The sequence below is a fragment of the Solea senegalensis genome, linkage group LG6, assembly GCF_019176455.1.
Source record: "Solea senegalensis isolate Sse05_10M linkage group LG6, IFAPA_SoseM_1, whole genome shotgun sequence".
NCBI classification, from domain to species: domain Eukaryota; kingdom Metazoa; phylum Chordata; class Actinopteri; order Pleuronectiformes; family Soleidae; genus Solea; species Solea senegalensis.
The window spans coordinates 9,871,750-9,893,402 of NC_058026.1; the positions used below are offsets into that span (position 1 = coordinate 9,871,750).

At 39.0% G+C, this 21,653-nt stretch overlaps 1 protein-coding gene across 8 annotated transcripts; it reads right to left on the bottom strand.

The window, feature by feature from the left end:
* Positions 1-948: 948 nt before the first annotated feature.
* On the bottom strand, positions 949-20,509 carry gne (glucosamine (UDP-N-acetyl)-2-epimerase/N-acetylmannosamine kinase). 8 transcript variants are annotated; one of them, XM_044028299.1, is made up of 16 exons: positions 17,875-18,741; positions 17,553-17,781; positions 13,473-13,496; positions 13,312-13,377; positions 12,917-13,065; positions 12,570-12,816; positions 11,141-11,348; positions 10,900-11,052; positions 10,388-10,600; positions 10,053-10,140; positions 8,770-8,980; positions 8,504-8,633; positions 8,114-8,335; positions 5,702-5,884; positions 4,568-4,684; positions 949-2,459 (listed from the first exon to the last, which is right to left on the bottom strand). In XM_044028299.1, the coding sequence occupies exons 2-16, from the start codon at positions 17,574-17,576 to the stop codon at positions 2,224-2,226; spliced, it is 2,271 nt and encodes a 756-aa protein (XP_043884234.1). In that variant the 5' UTR covers positions 17,577-17,781; positions 17,875-18,741; the 3' UTR covers positions 949-2,223. The 8 variants fall into 8 exon arrangements, with proteins under 8 accessions (XP_043884234.1, XP_043884238.1, XP_043884231.1 ...); XM_044028303.1 differs by lacking the exons at positions 17,553-17,781; positions 17,875-18,741 and adding an exon at positions 20,377-20,509; XM_044028296.1 differs by lacking the exon at positions 17,553-17,781.
* Between the last annotated feature and the right edge of the window lie 1,144 nt (positions 20,510-21,653).

Here is a 21,653-nt window from a genome sequence, read left to right on the forward strand (position 1 = left end):
TAAATAGTGTTCAATAGGGAAAAACCAAGGTGTCTCCTCAATTGCTCATTACCTAATATGATCAGGCATAAAGAAATTGAGTGGCTCCAAAATTTCAATTAATTTCAAATGATTTTAAAGGTCCAGCATGTAACATTTAAGAGGGTATATTGGCACAAAGTTGGCATACTATCCATAAGTATGTTTGTATAATTATATTATCACTTTCAAATAAATAAATAAAAAGGTTTCTATAGCCTTAAAAAACAAGCCTTTGATGTACGTAAGTCAATGGCCTTACTTTACAGAGGACACCATTGTGCACTGCCATGTTTCTACAGCAGCCAGAAAGCTCTGAACTGCACAGCTCACTGCACAAGAAAGCACAATATCCTTTCTGGTATGTGAAAGCCACTGCAGTTCTCTGATGCACTTGGTAAAAGGATGGGTGATACTTCTTCTGGTACAACCTGCAGTCCACCTTTAGATGTCACTAATTCTTACACACTGAATGTGTGAAGTATGAATTATGAAAAAGACAAAAAAAAAAAACGTTTTAAACTGGTAAAAGTTTATTCAACTTTTGCAAATGTGTTAGAGGGATGTTATTTTGGGAATTAAAAAGGAACATCAACAAAATATCAATATAACATAATATCCTGTAACTGTACAATTCCTAATAACTCACATGATTAAGTGGAAAAGTAATATGTTTTTAATGAACTTGACTGTTTTTAATATATAGCAGTACAGTGGAAGATCCAGATATTACAACTCTGTTGGAGCTCTAGCTTATACCGAGTGCAAAAGCCAGTGTGGTGATAACGGCTTTTTCAAGTCCCATTAGCACCAGTGAAAATGGGACATGAATGTAATTTTGTCAGTATAAATATCCAGGAGACTCATTCAATGTGCTCTGACTAATGTCACAGGCAGTGTGCAATTGAAAAAACAAAACAAAAAAACAGCTCAGTTGAAACTTTTCTTTTACTGGTCCCAAGAAAAGAAATCACCCCACAATGAGATTGGTATTTACGGAAAGGCTGTAAATGCCTCATTAAAACACATTTTCATGTTGAATGTTCCTATGATAATGATAGTCTTTGTACAAATGAAACACAAAGGCTGCTTAAAATTAAATTGGATGAACAAAAACAATTATTTGACACGAACGTGCGTTTAAAACTTTAAACTTGACCGACATGACCGATGTAACAGCATAAATCACAGGACCTGCGTAGTAACATATTTCCCAAAACACATGAAGCAAACATTCAGTCAGTAAAATATTTGTAACGTATGCAGTAATACAATGTAAAACAAAGAATTTAAAACGTAACCTGATTCAGACAGATAATTCACCCTTGCCATAATGTAGCAGCAATAGCAGTGATAACTAACTATCTAACTAACTACTGTTCTTAAAGCGTTACACCTTAAATAATTTAATGAATTACAAAACATGGATATATGACAGAGTAATTGGACGGTCACTCTTAAATGAAAATTTAGTACAAATTCTCCATACAAGATGAAAATAAATGTGTAACATAAAGTGTTGACAGTGAATAGAGAAGCAGTGTGTTTCAGTAATATTTTTGGTCACAACTGAAACAAGCTTCTCCATGCAGTCCACTATCTAAATGCTTGCTGATGATGCACCACATAATAGGTAGTCATTAGAGAGGAAGATTTTTTTTGTTTTTATCAATGCAATCATTGATAAAACATTTTTCAATTTTGTCTCATCTTTTTAATATGACCATGCAAAGTCAGATGAACTGACTGCCTTTTAATAATCCAACGAATAATCAAATAATTGAATATTCATGCTCAAAACCACATTACATTACAAGTAAAGTGTTTGAAGCCTGTCCTGAAAGTGTTCTTACATAAGAACAGTAGACAGACAGGTTACTGGCATGTGCATTCAACTCACTTTACACATGAAGTATTCAGGCTTAATCTGGTTAACATCTCAGTCCTAAAGCCTTGGCAATTTGAATTTGTGTAGCCAACACAAGAAAACTGCAACTCTTTTAGGTTATCAACAAGCAGCAAAATAGAATTACTTTTTCAAATATCAGATTTTTTTACCAAATGCCCCCACCCCCTTCATTATTCAAAATGTATGCTATAAATGTTATTTTAAATTTAAATTAGTTAAGGTTGTACGATCTTTTCTGTCTTGCAATCATATCATTGATACTGGTTCTCAGTAAACCGGGACTAGTAGTATATCCTTCAGTATGTTCTTCTTGTTGTGTAATCTAGCACCATGCTAGCAGCTCCAAGTAATGCAGGGTCCTCCAAGTCTGATGTGACAACTTTGATGCTCTGTGCAGAGAGGAGAGCTCTCCCATGGACAATGTGCTGCACTGGGTTCTGGTAGTAAGAAGCCAAGACTCCAGATAGAATCACAAGAGAGGGGTTTACTATATGGAGAATGTTGATGATGCCCACACCTAGAGCTGTGCAGGCTGCAGACACAAAGACAAAAAAACATTTTTACAAACAGGTATAATTATTACCAGTGAATTTTTCTCGGCAATGGACTGCACCATTGTTCATCATTCATTATCAAGACAGTGGCGGTGCGCCATATTATAATTTGTCCCACCACAGTTTAATAATGAATCCGTTTTACACTTCTAATATTATCACCAGAGACTTCTAACTTAAGGGCCACACGGTGATGTAGTGGTTAGCACTTTCGCCTTGCAGCGAGAAGACCCGGGTTCTCGCCGCTGTTCTCCCCGTGTGTGCGTGGGTTCTCTCCGGGTTCTCCGGCTTCCTCCCACAGTCCAAAAACATGCAATGTGGGGATTAGGTGAATTGGACACTCGAAATTGACCATAGGAGTGAGAGTGAATGGTTGTTTGTCTCTAGTTGTGTTTGGCCCTGCGATGGACTGGCGAACTGTCCAGGGTGTACCCCGCCTATCGCCCGATGTAGCTGAGATTGGCACAGCACCCCCCGCGACCCTCTGGTGGAGGATAAAGCGGTAGAAAATGACTGACTGACTGACTTCTAACTTAATGTTGTGTGTCCATTACTTTCTTGTAGAGCTCAGTGCAGCAGATTTTGCTTCATGCTTGCTCACTCACACGTTTTTACTGTCCACGTAGACAACGAGATCCCATAAACACCATTCAGACATGGTATTAACATGCGCACTGAGAAATCTGATCACAAGTGGGCAGTGTTAAGTATTACTGTTCACACCAAGTGGCAACCAGTCATGATGTCAGAGAAAGAATCTGAACCTCCATTTTGAAGCCTCCAAAATCGCATTTCCAGTGCCAGGAAAATGTTCACTGACGCTATAAATCAAGTGGAAACTAGTATTTTCACATAGACTTCCCTGTAAATGGGGATTAGGTGAATTGGACACTCTATAGGAGTGAGTGTGAGAATGAATGGTTGTTTGTCTCTAGCTGTGCGTGGCCCTGCGATGGACTGGCGAACTGTCCAGGGTGTACCCCGCCTATCGCCCGATGTAGCTGAGATTGGCACAGCACCCCCCCGCGACCCTCTGGTGGAGGATAAAGCGGTTAGATGATGACTGACTGACTTCCCTGTAAATTATTTTGCAACCAGTGGAGTCGCCCTTACTGGCAACTCAAAATATTCCTGGTTGTTTTTAGAAGGAACCCAGAAGCCTACATCCATTATTTTTAATATACAGAATGTGGTTCACACCTGGCATTAAGATATGCCATGGATGTGTCTCCTGTAACATGTGATGGCATCTGGCTTAATTCATGCTGAATTCAAATGCACACAGACAAAATGTGTTTTTAATCTGACTGTACAGATGTGTCTGGTGTCAACATGTTTGTGTGTCAGTGTTTGTTTGCGTCTGAGCGTGAAAAAAGTTGACAAACTGAGCAAAGCAAAATGAACTTTACCATTAAAATGAAATCATGAGAACTCATTTAATTCTCAAGTCTGTATGTCAGGCTCTGTCATACATGGGGAACTGCAAGCACTTGCATGTGTGTATTCACCCCCACTAATGCCCAAGATGGAATCAATCAATTAGGCAAACACTACTGCAATGTGGTGAAAAATTACAAATCTTTAAATAAATGAATAAATGCATTCAGAAATAAATAAATTAAATACTTTATTTATATATCATTATATATTTATATAGTTTGTCTATGCATGTTGCCCTGTGATAGACTGGTGAACTGTCCAGGGATTAACCCCCCTATCGGGTATGTTAGCTGAGATTGGCAAAGCTCCCCAGGCGACCCTCATGTGGAGGATAATGCAGTAGGAGAACTGTGGCGCGTGTGCACTTTTATGGTCACCTGCATAAAACCAGATCTACAATCTGAGCACTGCCTGTTCTCTGGCAGGAAGAAGTTGTAGAGTCCTCACACGCCTGTAACCAATACTGCATTAGACTGAGCCCCAGGGCCCTATAGACGTATATATCTCATTATCATACCACACCTAAATACAGAAAAAATAAATGTAGAAATAAATAAATCATTATTTTATTTATTTCTGTTCCCTGGTTCATTCCCTAGTTTGAGCTTTGAGGAGAATTTGTTTTGTGTGTGGTCTGTGCTCTCACCCTTGTTCAGAATAGCATCGGCTTTAGGGTTGCCCAAACTGGCTGCAGTGATGAGGTGGGCAGCAGTGACCGGCTCAGAAAGCTTCATATCCATCCCCTCCACCTTCAGCAAATCCTCTAAAAGAGACACACCAACACTCAAGTAAGATATTATGCAACCTAGGGTATGTAAATTATATGTCTAATAACGAGATTTGATTTAGATTGTTTTATTTATCTCAAACAATCAACATACTGTGACAGAAAAAATAAAGCAGATTAATCAATTCTGATTGATTCTGTCAAGCACAACAAAAAACCTGCGCATTCGAGAAGGAGCAGGCAGCAGCATAGTGCTTTTTTATTACATTACATTACATTACATGTCATTTAGCAGACGCTTTTATCCAAAGCGACTTACAATGGGTATGAGCACAATCAGCCAGGGGTGGAATCGAACTTGCGACCATTGCGACCATGATGTCTTTCGCACACAGGGTACTGGTCTTAACCACTGAACCACTCCACCCCAGCTTTTTTGGTCCTGCCCCCACTTTACAATATCATATAATTGCACAATTGAATATGTATAGATACACTGTATGTATGCACACTGCTTAAAACAATGTAGGTCATACAACAACATACAACAATACAACAATGTAACATCATATTGTACAACAATAAACTGACTAATGCAAAAAAAATAAGATATACATAAACACACATACACATACATATATACAAACTCTACCACTATGTAACCATTGTATTGTCTTTTGTGTTTTAATTTTACTGTGTGCATTTGTCACAGATCATGGCAAAGAGGAACAGGGGAACCACGCAAGACAAAAAGGCAACAATGCCCATGATCCCGAGTTGCTTCCCAGCCATCAAGTCATCAAACTAGGTCTTTTGTTACTGCTTTGACTAAGCGATGCTATAGCACTGTGCATTTAATCCACAGTAAAGACTTCTCCAACACCACAACAGAGATGGAAAACACTTTACAAACTATATAGGGTCTGCGCTCTATGGCATCAATTGTAGATACAATGTGTATAAGACACACCTTACACTCTCAGTCTACTCATAGTTGTTCACTCAGTCTCAGCACATTCCTCAAAAATACAGATATTACTATAAAACTCTTACCGTCGTGCAGTCTTTTAGCCTCTCTCTGCAGGGCCATCCCAGACGCATAGGCCTCTATGCATCCACGGCTGCCACATGAACACTCGGGGCCTTCTAATGAAACCATGATGTGACCCAGCTCTGCAGCGCAGAAGGTGCTGCCATGGACCAGCTCACTGTGGTGGATAATTCCTCCACCAATACCTACAGACAGAGACAAAGACATGATGTATTTATTTTCCTTGACAGTCAAGGCAATTAAGCAAGAGGTCTAATTTACTACATGGAACTCAGTGCAACCAATATCACCATTTTACCTGAATGAATGATTAAAATAATTCAAGAAACAACTGAAAGGAATCATAAATCATAATCAAAATATTTAATATTTTTTTCAATGTTTATTGTTTTCAGTCATTTAAATCTTCATTGCCAAATTTAAAATGAAAAAAGTCTCCTTATTTATTTTAATCACATAATCACATGTATACTTTCAGCTTTTATCGCTGTGATATGTCAAAAATTAGATCATGTCATGTATTGTAAATCTATCAATCATGTTCTGAAATTTCAACTTGAGAGTGAAGAAAATCACTCAAATTGTTTGTCTTTGAAGATTTGTTATTCACGTTACCCGGTGCTTATAAAGCTAAATTTATATCTATTCATGTTTTTGCATTAATTTTATATGCAATTTCATTTCTGGACAAATTGGAGCCACATTTGGTGAAAGCGTACTACGGATAAAGGTTGCTTTCAGGCATGCTCGGCAACCCCCTAACATAAGTAAACATAAAAGAAACCGACTGAATAGTCAGTTTTTCTTTTAAGTTTGATATGTCCTGCGTTAGTGAATTTACCATAGCATTCCTACTGTCTTGAACACACCACCTGTGTGTGATGCGGTGCCATGCAGACTAGAACTTTCTCCAATACAGCTGCTGACAGCTTATGTTTTACTTTTGCCCCTTTTCGCTACTATCCGGTTTGGTTGTTTGTTGTATGGTGTTTGCAGTGCCGGCCCAAGCCTTTAGGGGGCCCTAAGCAGAATTTGATTTGGGGGCTCCCCCTCCAACCACACAGACTCATCTGTGTGTAACGATTATTGACACAAATGTCACACTAGCAATTACCAATTGTATTTATACATACGGATTATGAACTATTTTTCCCCTGAGCACAGATGCATAAGGACCACCCTATTTGTTCAAGAGTGGGTGTATACGGAAAGGGGGGTCTAGGTTTCCTCCCCCACAAAATTTTTAATCTGGTAGATGCGATTTCCCATATTCTACTGCATTTTTGAGATGGCCAGCTGGAGAAGGGAAATTTGTTCAGATTCATAGCCTTTTGCTTTTTCAGGGCCCCTTTACCTCTTGGGCCCGGTTGGCTCTTTCAGTAATCCTTCCTTGCTCACATGCCAACAATGTTTTGGGGATCCCCTCTAGACCTCTGGCCTTTGGTAGACCCTTGTCTACCAAATAATCATTATTTACACCAAACCAGACACCTTTTAACCTTAAAGGGGACTTTAAGGTTTAAAATCACAGATTTATTTTAAACTTTGATATTCAAAGTGAAGCACAAAGTGTGGTTTACTGAAGTTTAATTGAAAAATTAATTAATTAATTTGATCATTCAATCATGTCACTTGTTTATGTCATTTAATATGTTTAAAAAACAAACAAAAAAAAACACTTGATTGGTATTGCTGCAGAGCACAGCTGAATAAACTCCATCTGTCTGGCATCTGTATCCTGTTCTTTAATTGTTCTTTAATCCCCCATACCTTACTGCTCTAAACTGGCTATTTTTCCTGGAGACATCATTTCTCCTTTTTAGTCACTATGTCTCTAGATTGTTCAAGACAAGAGTCCTTTTAAATAATGTCACCTATGGAGTTAAAATAATCATTATTTATTTGATCCACCCACTCTGCATACACAATCAACTCCCAATTGTGTATTCAGTATTGACGTGTGGCAGGATGTAAACAGGACACATGGACAATGGACAATAAATCCTGGTAATATTGACATTGCAAACCATCACATTATATGTTATTGTTGTATTACCACTATATACTGATCATCCAATCTAAACTTCTGACATTTGGTGTAGACACTCCATACAGCCTCTACCTGTTTAAGAAACCTGTGCCTCTGCCACTCTCTGAACAGAAGAAACACACCGCAGTTTGTTTCTCATTTGCATATATGTATTTCTGCAAATATCTTCCCTACAAAGTAGCTGAGGTTTGTCCAGTATGTCGCCATCTCTACATACATGTTTTTGCTTACTCATTTTAAAAGTAACAGTCAATAGGGAAACTCCCAAAAGTGAAATAAGTCAGTTCAACTGCTCACAAACTCACCAACATTCCAAAAAAAACAACTGGATTCATGCAATTTTCAAATCCTGCTGCCTTGTCACCTGTGCCTGTGATGATTGTCACAAAGTTCTCCACTCCTTTGCCATGGCCAAACTTCTTCTCAGCCAGTGCAGCACAGTTGCCATCATTGTCGACCCAGACAGGGAGGTGCATGGCGTCCGAAATGGGTGTTCGGAGGTCAATTGTGGACCATTCCTGGATCAGCTTTGTTGAGTGCAGGACCACCCCTTCTTGCGGGTTTACTCGTCCACCCGTGGACACCCCTGAGATATCAATGACATATTTGGACAGAACTGTGTGAAAATATTTAAAATGAATATACTATTCAAAAAGGAATGTGAGTGCATGTTTGGTCACATGTAGGAGCTTAAACTCACTTTATTTTTATATCAACATGATTAAGATATTCATATTTGTGTATTTTCACATACCAACTCCTAGTATTCTGCAGTTGAGGCGCACAGCCTCCCACATGGCTTCAAAGCACATCTTCAATATGAGCTGCATCCTATCCTCAAAGGTCTTTGGATTAGGCTGAGTATATTTCTTCAATATCTTACCCTGCACAGTGAGGTCAGTGAAAGTGACACATCATTACCTCATATCTTTGTGAATAGATGCAAATATCATTGTGCTAAATACTTAATGCCCATTAAAATACAGCCACATCAAAATAGTAACAGTCAGTGCAGCCTACCTTCATGCATACAATAGCCACTCTGAGGTTGGTCCCTCCCAGGTCAACTGCCAGAGCACTCTGTGTCTCCAGGATGTGATCAATGTCTTGGGAGAAGGAGTCTTTCACTGGGGGGAAACAGAAGGTCTTCTGCAGGGGCTCGTCCAGGTCAATGGTGCGCAGAAACTTGAGAATACGAGTCACTGCATTGCCATCACCATAAATCTTGCCACTGATGAGAAACAGAAATCCAACTTAAAAAAAACAACACATACATAAAATCCCATTCTAGGATGTATGAAGTGCCCATATTATGATATAATATAATAATTTCCACAAAATTGTGAGGAAACTTGATGTAGACAGAAATCAGAGAGCCTTTGTCTAATCAGAATTTTAAAGAAAGAAAGAAAGCACATACATGCTGCATATTTCCACTTATCCATGTAACAACTCACATGTTAAAATGCTTATCATCACTGGAGACCGTGTGTTAATATCATATTAAATAATTCATACAATCTATGAGTACTGCACAAAAGCCTTATAGTACCACCAGCTTTGTTGTTTTGTAATTATATTTTTTAATATTTAGACAAATACGGATTTTATCAGTAACATTAATTAGGGTTCCACTCCAGGTTTAAGAGAGCCAGGGTCAAAAGTAAGGGTAGGTCACACAAAAAGCTACTTTACATGTCTCACATATTTTCTGCATAGGGAAATATTTACACTGTATGGTCATTATGGCACTGCTAAACCAACAAATGTAATGGTGGAGTTGCCTTGAGTTATTACTGTGACAGACTTACAGAAGTGTGTTTTTCCAACCCAATGAGACACCTGGGTCTAAACAAACATAATATGTGTAGAACTTTCTAGCAGGCAAAGCTATTTGTCTTTCATTCTATTTATCTGTTTATTGCTGCAATTGGTATCAAAGCACCGTCGCCTTCGTACGCGCCTTTGTAGATCTATCTATCATCAGAACCTGTACGACTTGTCGGTTTTACAACCTAACAAGATGCTGTCTAACTAACTAACAAGAGGCTGTCTAACTGCTAACTGACGTCTGCTTAACTGTGTATGTGGAATAAACCTTCAGAAAGACAGTCGAGTTGTGCCCGCCGTACTTGTTCTGGTCACCCTTTCCAGAAGGGAGCATTGAGCTGGAAAGACGAGCCAGCAGAAATCTGGACAACATGTCAATGTTTTTATAATCATGTTGAGAACCTGTGTGTGTGAAATCTTTTCAGAGCATGCATAGCTACAAACCAGACAGACTAACAGAACTTTGGCCATACCAGGGATATCTCTTTCCAAACTGCAGTTCCAGAGCATGGTAGATCTTATTGTGAGTATCAGCATCCCGGACATGAATAACATTTTCACCTGGCAGTAAGGGAACAAGTCATAAGAATACGGTCATTATCATTGAAAAAATAATATTGCTTACATTACCAATATGTGAAAATGAATACTGAATCACAGTCATATATTTAGTTTCCATCTAAAACTCCATTTGAAACTCATCAAACTATTCACTCATATCTTGGTGTATGACAGCATAAAATCTGTCATATACAAATACCCCAAGCAATTCATGTCAGTATTAATAACGAGTATCTGACTTTCTCACCTGTCTCTCTGCCAGTTTGCCTTGTTCCCAGGTTAACTACGGCTGTGCCGAAGGCCCCGGCCTCTCGCACTCCACAGCTGCTGTTTCCGATCATGCAGCCAGCGTGGCACACCAGCTGGATGAACTGTTCAAAGGGAATATGCTTCACCGCTCGGAAGTTGGGGTGCTGCTCGATGCCTTTTTTCCGCATCACACGCACCATCTCCTTACTGCCTGTTTCCATGCGAAAAAAGGGTGAATCAAGAGACAAAAATACATTTTTACTTAATATTATCATCGATTTTACAACATTAGAACATGACATGACAGGGGTGGAGTGGCTCAGTGGTTAAGATCGGTATCCTGTTTGACATCACGGTCACAATGGTCGCAAGTTCGACTCCACCCCTGGCTGATTGTACTCAATTCCATTGTAAGTTGCTTTGGATAAAAGCGTCTGCTAAATGACATGTAATGTAAAATGTGTACTTAATCAAACATAGAAAAAACCAGGACCAGTGGGTAAAACGAACCAGCATCGATGTTCGGGAAGAGGATCAGCGTCTTCTTGTTAAAAGAGAGCAGGGCATCGAGCATCAGTCCATAGATCTTAATAGAGTGCTGGATGTCTGTGGTGACTGGGTGCTGCAAAGCCACAATGTAGTCATGTTTCTGCACAGTGTCACCTGTAATATAAACACATCACATTTCACAAATAAACACTCCTTTTTTTACTATAATTCATTTCTTTCTAATGACAGCATACATGCATACCCAGCCAGCTCTTGATGACATCCATGTAGTTATCTTTGTGATAAGTTGACAACAGCTTATCGTATGAGGGACAGCCAGCCAGCAAGATGCGAGAGTGATCCTCACACATGGCAATGAGGTACTGCTCCGCTCTGGGTGTGCAGCAAGCATGGTAGTGGGCCAGTTTACTGATGGCGTGGCGGATTGAGTCATCAATCGTTCCACTTACCTGAGAAAAAAAAAGCATGACCATGTTGGACAAGAAACAAATACAACCTGATGACCAGTCTGGCCTTTCTGTTTGGAGTTTGCATGTTCTCCCTGTGTCTGTGTGGGTTTTGTCTGAAGTCTCTGGCTTCCTGACATGCAGTTAAGGTTAATTGGAGACACTAAATTTTTCATGAGCCATAAATGTAGGTTTCACATACTGTATTTTATTAATTGCTTATTGAAAACTGGATTTGGTGCACACATGGGTGACTATCGAGAGTAGCAATAAGTGGCAATAAGTTATTGCTCTCACCAGTTCACCGGTTGCTGTTCGTCAGTCATGATGTAAGGGGTACACAATGGAGCGATGCCTTTTGTTGACCGCATCAATGCATATTTATGTTTCCATGCGTTACATGTGTAAGTATGAGCATTCTAATCTGAAGCGTGTATAACAAGAGTGGTAGAGCCACTAAGAATTACACGCGTTTGTGTGCATCAGTAAGCTCCCGTGTTTAGCCTACAGCGGCTTGGTTTTGAAACTGTTTAATATTGATCAGCCGCTACAGATGTGAATGTGAAAAGTTGTTTGCTTATCTATGTCACCCTTGCAATATGCTGCTAACTTGTATAATGTTCTCTTGCCCAGTATCAGCTGAGTCTAGCTCCAAATACCACAACCATTAAACAATGAGGCCTGGGTCATATGTTCCACATCTGTACGCCTTCAGAATACACAAGGAGGTGGAGTGGCTCAGTGATTAAGACCGGTACCCTGTGTGCAAAAGACATCATGGTCGCAAGTTCAACTCCGCCCCTGGCTGATTGTACTCAATTCCCTTGTAAGTCGCTTTGGATAAAAGCGTCTGCTGAATGACATGTAATGTAACAAGGGTTAACGTGACAAATATTTCGTCATTCAGCCATTTTCGTGGTTGTATGTGTGGACAATTCTGGGGCTACGCGGTCGATGGTGAGCACCTCCACAGTTTGAGTTCACACAGATCATACGTGCTGACTGCACACTTTCCAGTCCAGTTGGAGTGCACTATTTTTTTTTAAGTCAGGACACTAAACATGGGCACTTGCTTGAGGTCAAGGAGGTACCCATTTGTACATCTCAGCACCAAAAGAATACTAGGACATACAAATGAGGGTGAACGTACACGTATACAGACAAGGAAAGTAAGAGTATGACAGTTCACGGTTTGATGGATGTTCTCAAACAGTTACTGCTAACCTCTCCCCCCTCCACGTGAAGTATTCTAATGTTCATCAGTGCTGCGGCAGTTGCCAAGGCCAGAGCATCAAAGCGGTCACCGTGGACGACGAGGATGTCAGGATGCAACCGCTGTAAGACATCAGGCAGTTTCACCAATGCCAGCCCAACGCTCTCGACCATGGCTGCTTCATCCTCTCCTCTTACAATGGTGTGGAGCTTGGAGCCGATTTCAAAGCCATCCTGCTCGATCAAACGAAATGTGTTCCTGCAAATTAAGTAGAATAAATAAACCCAGCTGATCAGCTGTGGATTGTTCTCAGCTGGTCTCTGCAACAGGATATTGTTTGGCACCACTTGTTTCTTACCCATAGTCATCAATGAGATGTGAACCAAGCACCATGACTTCCAGTTCAAAGTCATCAGGGTGGGATTTGATGCCACACATGATAGGGGCTAGCTTGGAGTAGTCCGCTCTGTTGCATGTTGCCACACACACTCTGAGCTTCTTCTTCAACTACAATAAAAAGAAGATGAACCAAAAAATACATTCAGACAGCACTTATTGTCTTTAGCCGATTTGATTTTTATAATAAACACACTAGATCGACATCAAGTATGTAATTGATCCATTACTGAGAACAGCAGGATTATTACCATGTCCATAAACGTGATATACGTGTGTGTGTTTCTGCCTCATATCAATAACAGAATCCACAATAAGCGCCCATGTTCATATTTAGACAAAAACAAAAGGGCATACATAATTGTGCTCGGTCACATCTTTTTTCTCCATCCTTTCACTGCGCGTTCTCTGATAGTAAAGCTCCTAGGAAACAAACACAGAGGAGAGACTGAGATCCAGAGATAAAACATGAGATTATCCATTATTTACAATCAAATCCACCCACAGTTTATACTCACTTGGGCCTTCCAAACATTCAGATGCTGAGGCATGAAAACACAACAAAGCTATGCTAAACATGTTATGTATTTTTACATAAAGAAAACATGCTGTGACAAGGTTAGAATGCTTTGCATGGAAGTGCAACAGTCGGATACATTCTGGTCAGCATGACAAGAGGAAATCTGGTTGGGAAAATTGATTCTTTACTGTAATATAGTACTTTAACAATTAATTGATTAGTTAAATTATCAGGAACAATTTCAATAATTAAATATCAAATCATTATTTTTTTGTAAAGCGCCACTTCACAACATACACAATGTCAATGCACTTTACATAGTAAGGCAGAAACCTTGCAATATTATAAAGAGAGGAGAAGAGAGACCCAACAGTTCACACAATGAGCAAGCACTCAGCAATCAGTTGAGAGGGAAAAAACTCAACAGAAGCAGACTCGTGCTTTTATGTGCAGCCATCTGCCTTTGCTGGGGTGAAAGGAAATATTGAGGACAGAGGAGGGGACAAAAAAGGGAAAGATGAACAGAAAAAGGGAGGGGCCAGGTAGAGACGGAAGATAGACCAGGAGCAGATGTATAACATACTGCTGTAAACGAGCCAGAGATTGTAGATGGACAAACTTGTTGCACAAGTTGCACACTTTATGTTTAGCATCAGCAAGAATCTTTCATATTTTCCCAGTGTCAACAATACACTATTTTGCAAGGTTAGTTTTTTGAGCCAGAGATTGGCCCAAACAAAGAGCTGTTAAGATGTAATGGTGATTAAAAATAATAATAACATGTAATCATATCATTCAGCTCTGTTCTATCTATGTTCTATCTATTAAACCAACTTTCCAGGATACAATTACAGATTAAATGAACAAAATGGTCAGGGGATTAAGCCTCAGTCATGGAAGGTTTACACAGATACATACACGCCTGTTTGTTTCATCACTTGTGGCCCATATCTTTATTTAATTAAAGGATAAATGTTGATTGTCTCCACTTAATCTGTTGTGTGACTCATGATGATTATGTAGTGCCTCATTGGATGGGTGCTTCTCTGTTGGATTAAATTGAAAAAAGTAATATAAGAGGCATGAAAAGTTATTTTCTTTCAGCCAGTGTAGTAAACCACAGGGACCTCAAATTCTTCAGCAGATTGAGTGCTTGGATTAAAAAAAAGAAAATACTGAGATTTGAGCACTGACTGACTATGCTCTGTGTCATTCCTTTGCACTTCTGGGAATTAAGGATGAACAGAGGGGGTCACTGACAAGCGTATGAACAAACAAGAATTCAAGGGGAAAAACATAGCAAGAGTTCCCACAGTGGTGCAAAGGTTCTTAATGCTTTCCATTCCTACTGATCAATAGCTGAGCTGCAACACAGGCAGGCAGACAACAACCAGACAAAACTGCAACACTGTAGGCCCTATAAGAGCAGGAGGACCATCACAATAATGTTATCATTTTTATAGGGTTTTGGGTGTTATAATGCAAAAATATTCTTTTATTCATAATCATCTACAAAACACATTTATATTATTTCTAAATGTGAGTGGTTGAACATAATAGTAGTTACAAAAACATTGTGGAAGAGAACATTTTACAAGTTGCCAGCATATCGCAAGGGTGACATAAATAAGCAAGTCATCCAACCTTTCTTGAATAAATTGGGGTGTGTGAGCTGTGTCTCTTGCTGTGTTTGCATGTTGATTGTGTCTGTATTTGAAGGAGAATTAAGAACAGGTTTTGAATTAAAATTTGCCAGTGTGGACATTCAAGTACAATTTAAAACACTTGTGATAAATTAAAAAGAGAATGGCAACAGTTGTTCACCTTGCAAACAGAATCAACACTTTGCCATTCTGGCAGTTTTAGCATTTTTCCATGCAACTGGTCTATATGTAAGATATAAATTTACAGATTTTGTTTCCTATGTAGGGCAGAATTACATCTCATTACACCCCAAGCATGTACATAGTGTATATCCTACCAGTAATTAGGGCCTGAGCCACGAATGGCAGGGGCCGGGACAGCTCCTAGTACGAGTGTGAGGAACCTATTGTTATCCTTCAAATTATTATTATATCCATGTTATTTCCGGTCATTTGTGAGGGGGTTAACATGCATAAAAACTCCTGAAACTTGGCGTGGAGGTCAGCTCTGGTGAAAATGCGATACTGGCATAGGTCTCGAACCTGTGCATTGCTCAAGGGCTCTAAAGCTCCCCCTAAGGCGAAAACAGAGGCAAAATTGAGTTTCACCGAATTTACTGAAACTTGAGGGAAAGATGAACAAAAAAGTCGACTGTAACCATGGCCATAAAATGTGTGACACCGAATCTCTGGTCTCAGGGTTTCTGTTGTATACTCTGGATGCAGGGTTTCAGCTATCAGCTGTTTCAGCTGAGCAGCCAACCAGCGAGCTAGCGAGCTCACGCAGATAAACCGCAGATATCATCTGAATTAAAACACAGTGTGTCTTTCTTTAATATTTAAGTACAGTAAATGTCAGATACTTTAAGACTTTTACTTAAGTAATATTGTAAAAGGTGCCTTTAACTTCTACCAAAGTCATTTTCTGGTAAGATTTAAATACTGCCTGTGGTTTCTTACATTTCCGTTTTCTATAAAAAACAGAGAAATTGTAATAACGTGTTTCAAACAGGCAACACTATTGTTTATATCTGTTATATACACACCTGTGCTTTGTTGAGCAAAAAAGCAAAACTAAAACTAAATAAATGGTTGATGGTGATTAGTTAAAAGTACACACTTTATCCGTTTTCTTCAAAATATCATTAGAATATCGCATATCACCATTCGAACAAAAAATATTGAGATACGAGTTTTGGTCCATATCGCCCAGCCCTACTTTGTACTAGACACATCCAAGATGAAATGTTGTTGAAAGGGTTAGGGGATACAAAAGGATGTGGTCACAGCAACCCTCAGCGTTTAGGCGAATTTCAAACATTAGCCAAAAAACAGGCCCTATAACTTTGCCTTACATTGACCGATTGCCTCAAAACTTCATACGTCATGAGAGACGGACAATGAACATGTCTACAGACACAAACTTCACCCAACGTGATGTCGGTCATTTCGAATTGAGGTCAGGGAACTGCTGCACTCCCCGACTTACGTGGGGACGCTTGCATCTGGTGCGAGGGCACTGTCATGACTGCGTGCAGTCCTAGTTATTATTATTATTATTATTATTATTGTTATTATTAGAAGAAGACACAGGTTGTTCAGAGGAGCCATAACAAGATAACTTTCAGCAAAGCTATTAGAATATAAAAGAGAAAAGGACGATCCAATAGAGAGCTCATGGAGTTAGCATTCAAAGTCTGTGTGGGACAGAGAGGTAGCTGCTTTTTTCCGTATATATCCTATATACCATTTCGGCATTTCCCCTTTTATTTTTCCTTCTACTGTAGTTGACCCCGACAAAAAAGCAGAAAGGAGATTTGTTATTGTATGTTGTTGATAATGGCCAACAGTCAGACAAAATGTACAACACAGAGAGTCACTCTCAGGATATGAAGTGTCAGTACAGCTTTTTAAGAGTAAAATTCAAGCACTTTTCCAGCAATTTCAAGATAAAATATGAGCTTTTTCAAGAAACCCTCAGCATTAAATAAACTCAATATATACATATATATGACAAATAATCCTCCCTGTTTACATTCATTTATGTTTTACTATTGCTCTTTTGCAGATATGACAACCCAATTTACATAGAATAGCCAAGGCGGCGGAGAAAAAAAACAGAAGACATTTTATTAATAACGACACTGTCAATATATAGTAAATCCAGCATTTTCCAGCACATTGCTCAAATTTCAACCTAGAAAACACTATGTTTAATATCAAGCATTTTCCAGACTTTCAAGGCTCTGTACGAACCCTGCATTTAAGTTGAGCTTTATTTCACTTCATATCCATATTCAAAAGAGTCAGGTCAGGACGGTGTTGGACAGCCCATTTTTAACATAATTAAAAAACCTGAGTTCAAATGCAGTCTTCTATTAAACACAGGATAGTAGACAATAAAATAATGTCACAACACAAAGAGCAATACTTACATTCAAGCTTTGCTTTTGTGCCATTCTTAAAATGTTAATCTATCAGGTCACACACAAACAATAAACCCCCCTCTTGTAATAGGTCTTGTGAATTATGCTAAATCTCATTCAGCACACAGTGACTTCAACTCTAGCATCACAAGACAGCACCAGGCGCCGGCATCTTGTGGGGGTTGGTGTGCATGCAGAAAGCATTGGAAGAGATGAAATCAGAAAAAAGGCACAGGCACTGAACAGACATAGAAGAAAGGATAAAAACAAACAGAGAAAATAAGAATCAAAGAATAGCAAAATTAGAACAAAGAGGCAAAAAATGACTCACGTGAGGATTTGTGCACAAATGACTTTCCATCCCACACCTCAATTGCATTTGATCCTTTTAATTTTTATTTGGCTCAGTCACATTAGCAAACAAAAGAGGAGCATGTAAGAGACATGGAGCAGCAGTAAAGGAAAAGAGAAAGAGACGACAGCCGCAATGGAGACATGCAGGGTGAGGGGGAGGAGCTGCAAGAGACTGGGGATGGGCTGTTAGCCTTATAGAATATGGGAGGGTGGATGTGGCATCCTGCTAGACATGCATCAATAGGAATTATCTTTGTTGTCTTTGTGTATCAACGTACTGTACTGTATATGACAGCTTCCGTGTGATACCATGATTCAGGTGAAATCTGCTGAAAAATTACAGTATTTCAAATTTTTTTCTGAATCTCAGCTTGGTTTAATTTTTCGTATTAAAGCCTCTAGACCAGAGACCTGAGATATAAAATACATCTTATTTTGCAATGGCAACACTTTAAGTGTTACAGATTAAAGGGACTACAGATTAGGAAGTAAAGGTTTGTGTTTTTTAAGAGGGAATTTTACTTAATGTGTGATGCTATGTCTGAACCTAATAGTAGGAGACACTTTGTTTCACATTATTATTTAAATTTCCCTCTTCCACATATACTTTTTACCATGTCATAATGAACAGTGTTGTTTGTTCAAACTTTATAGAGATGATGACCAATTTTCACACATTAATTGAGATGATCTACATTTAGGGTTGTTACCTTCTTCAAGAAGGTTCTGTTTTTGGCCATGCTTAAAAAAAGGACAGATTTGAAATGTTGTGGGGATGTAGATTATGGCCCAAGAAAGACATTTAATTGTTGGTGGTGATCATCTGAATATTGATATGGATTCATAATTCAGGAGTTATTTAACAAAAAAAAAAAAAAAAGAGTCATAGTCAGCCAAGTCAGTTTTCTTTTTTTAATCCAATCACTCAATCTGCTGAAGAATTTGAGGTCCCTGTGGTTTACTACACTGACTGAAAGAAATAACTTTGCATGCCTTTTATATTACTTTTTTCATTTAATCCAACAAAGAACCAACCATCCAATGAGGCGTTACATAATCATCATAAGCCACACAACAGATTAAGTGGGGACAACCAACATCAGTGTATCACGTCTGTTTGTTAAATAAGTTCATAGACCTTCAGGCGTCTGCTCTCTTTACACCACCACTAAGAGTTCAAGGTAACTAACCTTGTTCTTTATTCTGCCAATATTCTTCTCCTTACATTATTTCTTCAAATGTACAAATTACCAAAAAATATATACAAATAAAAGTATTACTGATATTCAATTGCCTGAATTTAGTACAGAATTCTTTAGACTGTGCCCAAAACACTTGTGGTGTACAAAGCGTTTCCCAGGGCAAGAAGTTACGAGTCATTTTGGAAAAAGGGTGCAAGCATAATTACTATGTGGCTTTCTTTGTGCTCATGTCAACATCTTTAGTTTTGTTAATGCAGATGCACTCATGTATCAACTCTCTGTATCTGAATTATGTGCTATGATACTGGACAGAAAATCTTAAACCTGTATATGAGGAAGAGTATACAAGGAGAAAGATATACATATACATTTGCCTAAATGTCTTCTGGATCCAGTGAACCAGAAAACCTACCACAAAACATTTAATCGAATCATCAACTCTACCTCGACTAAGACAACAAAAAGAAAACAAAAAAAAAAACTTGTACATCGCACTTATGACTAGCACTTCATAGTTTGATCTACTTGAAGCTCTTACTTACTTCTAGCTCTTATTTGTACCCAAATGTTTAAATGCACTTTTGTAAGTCGCTTTGGTTAAAAGCGTCTGCTAAATGACATGTAATGTAATGTCATCAAAACTGTAGACGGGAAGTTGTTAACTGGACAGTTAAACTTAAAGATAACTTTCATGGCCGAGGTAACTAAAGAAATGATTTAACACCAGACGATCATGATTTGGACACATTCTTAAACACACAGATTTGTACATGAATAAATGATTTAGAAGTGTGGTCACCTTTTATGTTTCATACGCCAACACACTCGTCTCGTTATTCAGTAGCTTCACCATAAAGGCGCCTTTGGTGCAGCCAGTAGAACAAAAGTTTGGTATTGAATATCAACTTCAGTGTGACCTAAAGCATGACTTTTAGAGGCAAGATTGTTGAAGTGTGTTATGGCGAACATTTAAAGCCAGCATCTTTTCAAGCGTGGATATTTGGGATCGTTGCGAACAGAACAATGACTTTAGCTAGTATTGAGCTACGGTTACGGTGTTATGCTAGGCTAAAGTCCACTATACCGTTATAGGCGTTGAATTACTAACTAATACCGTTATGTCCACACAGAGACCGGGACACGTTGACGACATCACACACGCAGTCATTGAACGCCCCAAAGCTATGTAAAAGTTACAGCTAGCGTTAGCCGGCGAAACGTCGTTAGCTTTAGTTATTATTTTCAAACCGGCGGATTCACTGTAAAACACACTTTACCTTGACGTGTCCAGAGACGTTGTTCTTGTGCTAAGCTGAAAGTATCGATGGTTTCACGCACTTCTTTCTCTTCTGCTCTGGTTTATCAGTACTCTCACATCCACCCACCCACTCACTCACCCACTCACTCACACATACACACAAAATCACCACCGTGCTGAACACCGTCAAGTACCAGACAGGCAGTGTTGATCATGCTTTGGCCCTTCACAGTAAAACACATCCGGAAAAATAACAAACCGTAGTACGCTGTGGCTGATTCAAGCTGCTCCAGAAACATGGGGGCACAAGATGGCGGCCTAGGTAAATCGAGGCCCTTGCCTACATAAACATGAGGCTAGGAAAACAAACAAGGAAAAATAATAATAAAGTCACTGTAATTACATGTTCAATGTCTGCTGACGAATCATCCTAAATGTTACAGTACAATAGTATAATAATATAGCCCATATTATGGAAGCCCATTTCTATGGAAGCCCATTTCCGCCACTTGATGAAAAAAAATGATGAGATACTAAGTCGAAAGTATGAGATAAAAAGTCGAAATTATGAGATAAAGTCGAAATTATGAGATACAAAGTCAGCAGTTCAATAGCAGCTCATGTGTGGTGTGGGGAGACCGACACAGACATGGATTGTGAGTATATTGAGGACTACTTGAAAGGATTTTTGAAAGCAACTTATGGTGTTTAAAAGTACAGTGAGAAGAAGGTACTTTTGTATTGTGTCGCCACTGATGTTCACAGGGTGCTGTAACCTGTTCATGCCTATAGGGGGAGCTTACAGACCACACAGGGCTCTTGAAGTGTAGAAGAAGCTGAGTCTGTTGTTGACTGTGTGTTTTTACCTGCAGCCTGTTAATAAAGAAGCTATGCTGGATTTTCTGTCGTTTTTCACCTAAGTAACTTTTCCACACAGTCTATGGACACAACACAACTCTTATTTAATTAACAGCAACGACAGACTAAATGACTTAACGATTATGTCCGAGCAAACTAAAGTAACCTCTAGTTACCTCATTTAGGATTGCATATTGTGAGCATGGCCAGCGAGATGATGTATGAAGGGACCATCGAAAACACTGCCATTGAGGCGCATGCGCACTTCTTGTATCATAATTTTGACTTTTTATCTGATAATTATGACTTAGCTATCTCATAATTTCAACTTTTTTATCTCATAATTTTGACTTAGTATCTCATAATTTTTTTTCATCAATCCATGTCTGTGTCAGTATCCCCACACCACACATGAGCTGCTATTGAACTGCTGACTTT

Coding starts and splice junctions, on each gene's coding strand:
- gne (XM_044028296.1), bottom strand. CDS start 17,922: ATGCAATTGAGGTGTGGGATGGAAAGTCATTTGTGCACAAATCCTCAC. Junction 8,634..8,769: donor TGGCTATTGTATGCATGAAG/GTAGGCTGCACT, acceptor CTCACTGTGCAG/GGTAAGATATTGAAGAAATA. Junction 5,885..8,113: donor GACAATCATCACAGGCACAG/GTGACAAGGCAG, acceptor CTCTGTCTGTAG/GTATTGGTGGAGGAATTATC.